Source organism: Saprolegnia parasitica (genome assembly GCF_000151545.1).
Source record: "Saprolegnia parasitica CBS 223.65 unplaced genomic scaffold supercont2.464, whole genome shotgun sequence".
Taxonomy (NCBI): domain Eukaryota; phylum Oomycota; class Saprolegniomycetes; order Saprolegniales; family Saprolegniaceae; genus Saprolegnia; species Saprolegnia parasitica.
This window is the reverse complement of record NW_012156858.1, coordinates 1-7,118: the sequence shown is the minus strand read 5'-3', so window position 1 is coordinate 7,118 and position 7,118 is coordinate 1. Positions and strand designations below refer to the sequence as shown.

The following is a 7,118-nucleotide window of genomic DNA, read 5'->3' as shown; positions in this document are numbered from 1 at the left end:
GTGTGCATGCTGAGCAGCTTTTGCGCCTACAGCGCGCAGTGCTATGGGTATATCTATCTTCGTCGACGCTTTCATCACCTCGAGCGGACGTTTACGAGCCCTCTTGGGGTGCCCGGCGCCGTCTTTGCTTTTTGCGTCTGGCAGCTCAACATCCTTTCGATTCTTGGGTTCCAGACATCACCCGGCGTCGCGTTTGGCGCCTTTGCCGTTCTTTGGTGTCTCCTCACCATCTACTACTACGCCTATGCCAAGCACCGCCAAACCATCTCGGACGACGAGCGCAAGATCTTATTTGTTGCACACGTGGCCAACTGTACGTTCTTATGGTGACGATATATTGGTGCTATGGAGACGCCGTGTGTAGACAATGCGTCGCGCGCGACACAAACCAAGTCCGGCAGTAAAAACAGCTAAAAAAGTCGGGTCATTCGAGTCGTCGGTTGCTAGTACGGGGTGGCGCCGTCAAGTACCAAATCAAAGTCGCGTCCTCGAATCAAACCAACACAATGATGGGCAAGCACACAGAGCATTAACCTTCAATACACAAAACGATGCAAGGAGACAATCCATATCTTTGGGAACATCCCATACTGCCTGCCACGACGAATCCCATGACAGAAAAACAAGAATAGAAAACTTTACGCATTTCGACAATACGTCTCAAGGGTACATACACTTGACCGAGACCGCCCATCCACTCGTTCTCCGTCACAGCCGGTGTGATTTTGCGACAAGGTACACGACAGCTTTGACGTGTTGTGTGTGGACCAAAGGCTAAGCCATGTCCGACCAATGCAAGCTGTGATCAGCTGGAGAAGCCGAGTGAAGATGCATCTTTTAAGGGCTTTCGTATTGTATACTAGTCGTAGGATTAGTATATCCTTCTATCCTTCCATGCCGGTAGTGTCCCAGTGGTAGTGTCCCTTCCTAGAAAGGCATCCGGTAGTCATAGGGATGGCGCATGTAACTCACTTCATCTTTGTCTCTGTGGTATAAGCCCAATACAACTGCCTGCTTCACGGGAGACGGCTCTCCCCTCGCTGCTGTTTGTGTTTGCACCGCGGGCGCTATCACATACGTCAACCGTCCGCCCCAAGGCGGCCAACGAAAGCGTCGGAGGTTAACCAACGCTGATGTCACCCATCGTCACCACCTCGTTGTTGAATAAAGTTTTGCAGCTATAAAGATAAAGTGGGGGACTCCTAATGCGCTCGTAAGGCATGTCCGGTGAGGAGAGGAGCGTTGGTGGTCGTGCCTCGGAACCGAACGAAGAACCAGGTAGCACCGAAGGTCATCGCATCACCTCCTCGCGGATATATGGTTGTGATAACGCCCACAATCTCTCCACCACAGCTCTTTTCCCAGCGTCTGTTGTATTTCTGTTTCACCCACGATGCAGCCAACGACCATCGACCTCTACACGCTCGGCATCACGATCGGCGTCGGCGGTCAGCATTTCTCGTGGAACACGGGTCTTGTCGCTGGCTTTTACAGCTACCTCGGCGCGACGCTGCTCATGAGTGTCGCGTACTGCTGCATGGTGTCTTGCCTCGCCGAGATCTCGAGAATGCTTCCGTTCGCTGGTGGCGCGTACGGTATTGCGCGCTGCTCGCTTGGGTTTTACCTCGGGGTTATAATGGGGTGCTGCGAAACCCTCGAGTACGTTGTGTCGTTGATCATGATGCTCGGAAGAAAATTAGCAGCCAAAGAACCGGTTGCATCGGCTCGATGGCCGGAATCATTGTCGTGACCATCTTCCCGAGCATCAAGACCGACAACGCAACGTACGCCAAATACTCGAGCGCTTCGCAGCAGCCAATCATAAATCCGAGGTAGAACCCGAGCGAGCAGCGCGAGAGACCGTACGCGCCACCAGCGAACGGCAGCATGCTCGACGCCTCGGCGAGGCAGAGCACCATGGTGATGTACGCGGTGGACATGAGCAGCAGCACGCCAAAGTAGCTGTAAAAGCCGGCGACGAGGCCAGCGTTCCACGAAAAGTACTGGCCGCCAATGACGATTGTGATGCCCAGGGCCCGAATGTCAAAGGCCGTCAGTTGCGGCTGCACAAGCGAGAGCATCGCGGGAAAGACAGATTGAGAACTGAGGCAAATATAGGAACCGCTTGTGGGTCCAAAATAGACTGACGGCAGTCTGTGTGGCCACCCACTCTCGAGTTATTAACGGCTGCACAAGCGACAACATCAAGACAGATTGTGAACTGAGGCAAATATAGGAACCGCTTGTGGGTCCAAAATAGACTGACGGCAGTCTGTGTGGCCACCTACTCTCCAGTTAACGCACACTGGCTGACGTCATAACTGCCGTGTGCACCTTGTCGCAAACTCACACTGGTGGTGACGGAGAACGAGTGGATGGGCGGTCTCGGTCGAGACGTATCAAGTGTGTATGTACCTTGAGACGGATTGTCGAAATGTGTATAGTTTTCATTGTTGTTTTCTCTGTCATGGGATTCGTCGTGGCAGTTGGACGATATCGAGGATATGGATTGTCTCCTTTGCCGGTTCTACCATGTATCGTTTGTGTATTTCAGGTTAGTGGTCTGTGCATATCGTTGTAAGCGTGTTGGTTTGATTCGAGGCTTTGATTTGGTACTTGACGGCGCCACCCCGTCCTAGCAACCGACGACTCGAGTGGCCCGACTTTTTGAGTTTGCTTGTATTGCCCGACTTGATCTGCGTCGCGCGCGACGCATTGTCTACGCACGTCGTCTACATAGCACTAATATATCGTCACCATAAGAACGTACAGTTGGCCACGTGTGCAACAAATAAGATCTTGCGCTCGTCGTCCGAGATGGTTTGGCGGTGCTTGGCATAGGCGTAGTAGTAGATGGTGAGGAGACACCAGAGAACGGCAAAGGCGCCAAACGCGACGCCGGGTGATGTCTGGAACCCAAGAATCGAAAGGATGTTGAGCTGCCAGACGCAAAAAGCAAAGACGGCGCCGGGCACCCCAAGAGGGCTCGTAAACGTCCGCTCGAGGTGATGAAAGCGTCGACGAAGATAGATATACCCATAGCACTGCGCGCTGTAGGCGCAAAAGCTGCTCAGCATGCACACGGAAAACAAGTGGGTGTTGACACTCGGTACAAAGTACGCTGCGAGGCAGACCATGTAGCTGAGGCTGCACCCGGTCACTAGCACAACCAATGGCGTGCCATGTGTGACGCTGACATAGGCGCAAATCGGTGGCAGCAATTTCGAGTGGGCGATGGCCCCCCGAGCTTGCGAAACGAAAGATAAAGCCGGAAATCGTCGCATATGTGGCTGGAAGCGAGAGCAGACAGGCCGTGGCTTCCGAGAGACCAAAGAGCCGTCGAAACCCTATGCGCCATCAAGATATAGTACCAGTACAATGCAGAACAGAAAATGACAAACACGAACCTTCGTTCAAGGGCACGACCGCGACAGCGAGCGAATCCAGCCCGGGCGGCACAAAGGCCGACACGAGATAGGTTGCGAGACCTGTCGCCGCCAACGTCACGACGCAAGCAATCTGCCCTCTCGGAATCACCGTCTTGGGCTCCAGCACTTCGTCGCTGGCCATATTGAGTGACTCGATACCGACAAACATCCAGGCTGTGAGCGGGAGGGCGCCCAGCACCTCTGAAAAGCTAAAGGCGTACAGTAGCGGCGACGTTGCGTTGATGTCGCCATCGATGAGAAAGAGACCTCCGAGAATATAGACTAGACTCACAGCCAGCGAGACAGCGGCAAGAACTCGGTTGGCAAACCAAAATGTGGCGCCACCATGGAGATGCACGGCGATGGCTAAGGCGTAGACGCAGAGCCAGATGATCGGCTCGTACCCTTTGAGCGACGGAGAGATGATGACGAGCATCTGTCCCATCATGAGCACGGACGATGCCACGTACGCCAAATACTCGAGCGCTTCGCAGCAGCCAATCATAAATCCGAGGTAGAACCCGAGCGAGCAGCGCGAGAGACCGTACGCGCCACCAGCGAACGGCAGCATGCTCGACGCCTCGGCGAGGCAGAGCACCATGGTGATGTACGCGGTTGACATGAGCAGCAGCGCGCCAAAGTAGCTGTAAAAGCCGGCGACGAGGCCAGCGTTCCACGAAAAGTACTGGCCGCCAATGACAATTGTGATGCCAAGGGCCCATATGTCCAAAGCCGTCAGTTGCGGCTGCACAAGCGAGAGCATCGCGGGAAAGACAGATTGGGAACTGAGGCAAATATAGGAACCGCTTCTGGGTCCAAAATAGACTGTGTGTGGCCACCTACTCTCCAGTTAACGCCCACTGGCTGACGTCATAACTGCCGTGTACCATGTCGCCAAATCACACTGGCGGTGACAGAGAACGAGTGGATGGGCGGTCTTGGTCAAGTGTATGTACCCTTGAGACGTATTGTCGAAATGCGTATAGTTTTTCGTTGTTGTTTTTCTCTGTCATGGGATTCGTCGTGGCAGGCAGTATGGGATGTTCCCAAAGATATGGATTGTCTCCTTTGCCGCTTCTACCATGCATCGTTTTGTGTATTGAAGGTTAGTGCTCTGTGTGCTTGCCCATCGTTGTGAGCGTGTTGGTTTGATTCGAGGACGCGACTTTTGCGGGAAAGGCCGAGCGAGTAGCGATGCAGTTGGAAACACTGGAGCTGCTTGTCGGCCCAAAATAGACGGAAGCTTGTGTGGCCACCCGCTCTGAAGTTAGGGCCAACTCTAAACGCAGCGTGGACAAAAGGAGTACCTTAAAACGGTGAGCACCTGGCCATTGCACTCTTCTGAAGTGATCCGGCTCGTGCAACCCCGCCAGTTTGGTTCTTGGGTGTCTCTTGAGTGACGAGGTCGCAGAGCTTGGATGCAAAGGCCGAAATGCGCCGCCATCCGCAGCTTTCAGCACGAAGACGGCTCGTATGCACGTATGCATGGTATGCACTGGTGTGATTAGATATAGGAACACGAGCATAAATCATCGTACGCGCCTACGTGCATGGCGGCGGCTACGGCGCGGCCTCGTCGTCCTCGGACCCGATCGTGTCCTTGTGCTTGCGCTTCTTGACCTTGAGCTTGAGGTTCTTGCTGGCGGCACTGCTGGCCTTGATGGATGCTTTCGACTCGGCCTTCTTCTTCCTACACACGACGTCAGAGAGGCGCGTAGCACATCGCGCGTACTCGTCGCCGCCAATCGCTGGCGCCGGCTCGGTCGCGGCCGCCACCTTGGGCAGCGGCGGGATGCTCGAGTTGGAGAAGAGCTTCTCGTGGATTGTGTACGGGCGCACCTTCTTGAGGACGATGTCCTTCTTGCCCTTGAGGTCGGCGTAGCCGTCCCAGCCGCGGATGATGTTGCCTGGGCCGTGTCATCGAGGTACGCGAGCTCCTGCTCTTCGATCTGCTTCTCGACCTTGGCCAGCGCTTCGTCCAGCTTGCGCTGGGCGTCCTCGAGGACCTTGATCCCGTCCGAGCGCGCCGGGTCGGCCATCGGTATCACCTCTGAAACGCTATACCATACGTATTTGTTTTGAGGATTTCTGGTGCCTTTGTGATTGGCTGGCCGATCCAAACCGTTTTTAAACCGTATATTCAAGCGCTTAACCGGCTGGTCTCGGTTCAATCGTTCTGTTGCTGGATCGCATCGGATGATCGCATGGCATGTGACGTTGGTCGAGTTCCATCGATCACTGAGAGGAGCAGGTTGACGACTTCGGAGCTCAGGCACGTCGGTAAAGACAATGATAAAGGTGTGGTCGGCGTTGGCGGTCGAGGTCGGTAGCTGTGGGTTGGGCCAGGTGTCTGCGGAAGCGTGCGTGTGGTATTACATGTAATCCCAGCCCGTTGACGCACCGGTGCACACACACATGTCCATGGAGTCTGTTGGTGACAACTTGTTACCTGATGTGACTGCTCGCATCTCGTAGGAATAGAGAGCTTTGTGTGCCGTACTGGTACCTGGTCTACTGGTATTTGAGAATCCCTCGTCCCAAATTGGGATTCCAGCGCTATCGGATACAAGGGTGGGCGACCTGCAGACAGCCTAGCACGCGACAACTCGAGACAGTTCATTGGCAGTTAGATTTGCATTCGTGTTGAGCTACGTTGACAACCCCGACGCTAGGGTGCGTGGTTACAAGTGTACGTAAACAAATAGTGTACGAACTTTTACGTAAATCGTGTAAACCAAAAAATCGCGGTTTACAAACCACCTGGAGGGAACTTTGTGGTTGCGACAGCATCAAGAACCGAACTTCATTCTCCACTTCGATCGTCCACGACAATAATGGTCTGGCCTGGCATCTCCTCCGACGGCGAGTAACGAACAGGATAGCTAATGACTACAAGTTTTTGTATTTTGTGACTGTGTGTTTGTGCAACATAATTAAAGGAGAATTTGGCTGGAATGGAACAGTTGACACTAGTTGACACTTAGTTACACGGTATACGTAAAGGTTTACACCGGTTTACTGTACATTAATTGGAGTTTACTGTAACTCGGGAATCCTACCCGACGCACATCGAGAAGACGGCACCATAGACGCCCAGCGAACTCGTAAACTACCGCGGCAAGTGCTTGAACCGGGCGCGGAGGCAGAGGTACCCAACGCACTGTGCAGCGTACGCACAGCTGGCGCTGAGAATGCACACAGGGAAAATGTGACCGCCGATCGAAGGCATCGCCTGCGCCGTAAGGCAGATCGCGTAGCTAAGGCCGCCGGCGCGGTCTTGTCGGGCGCAAAGAGGTCGATGGCCGGCGGTGTCGGCTTGGTCTTCTTGAGCGCCTCGACGCGGTCGTCGAGGTCCGCTTGCGCTTCTTGCGGAAGGCAGCGCGCTCTGCCTCTTCGTGCAGCCGCTCGTCGCGCCGGAGTGGCGTGCGTCTGGTGTCGGAACGACCACGCACGAAAGATCGCTGCAAGCAGCTTGCGTCGGCCTATCTCGTCGTGGACCGTGCTCAGCGCGCCGCCGAGCGCGATGCCGTCGTCTGTGTACTTGTTGATGCTGGCGATTGGCGGCGGCGCGGTCTTGTCGGGCGCAAAGAGGTCGATGGTCGGCGGCTTGGTCTTCTTGAGCGCCTGGACGCGGCCGTCGAGGTCCGCTTGCGCTTCTTGCGGAAGGCAGCGCGCTCTGCCTCTTCGTGC

At 54.8% G+C, this 7,118-nt stretch overlaps 3 protein-coding genes across 3 annotated transcripts; all 3 read right to left on the bottom strand.

Annotated features, from left to right (window-relative positions):
• Positions 1-2,555: 2,555 nt before the first annotated feature.
• SPRG_17111 (hypothetical protein) lies at positions 2,556-4,191 on the bottom strand (the record flags this gene model as incomplete). Its single annotated transcript, XM_012356431.1, has 4 exons — positions 2,556-2,719; positions 2,771-3,160; positions 3,258-3,347; positions 3,408-4,191. The coding sequence occupies 4 exons, from the start codon at positions 4,189-4,191 to the stop codon at positions 2,556-2,558; spliced, it is 1,428 nt and encodes a 475-aa protein (XP_012211821.1).
• A 797-nt stretch (positions 4,192-4,988) lies between these two features.
• SPRG_17110 (hypothetical protein) lies at positions 4,989-5,467 on the bottom strand (the record flags this gene model as incomplete). Its single annotated transcript, XM_012356430.1, has 3 exons — positions 4,989-5,118; positions 5,161-5,294; positions 5,390-5,467. The coding sequence occupies 3 exons, from the start codon at positions 5,465-5,467 to the stop codon at positions 4,989-4,991; spliced, it is 342 nt and encodes a 113-aa protein (XP_012211820.1).
• A 1,070-nt stretch (positions 5,468-6,537) lies between these two features.
• On the bottom strand, positions 6,538-7,102 carry SPRG_17109 (hypothetical protein; the record flags this gene model as incomplete). The annotated part of the gene is made up of 2 exons (XM_012356429.1): positions 6,538-6,588; positions 6,642-7,102. Coding segments are annotated over 2 exons (512 nt in total), but the record flags the coding sequence as incomplete, so codon positions are not given.
• Between the last annotated feature and the right edge of the window lie 16 nt (positions 7,103-7,118).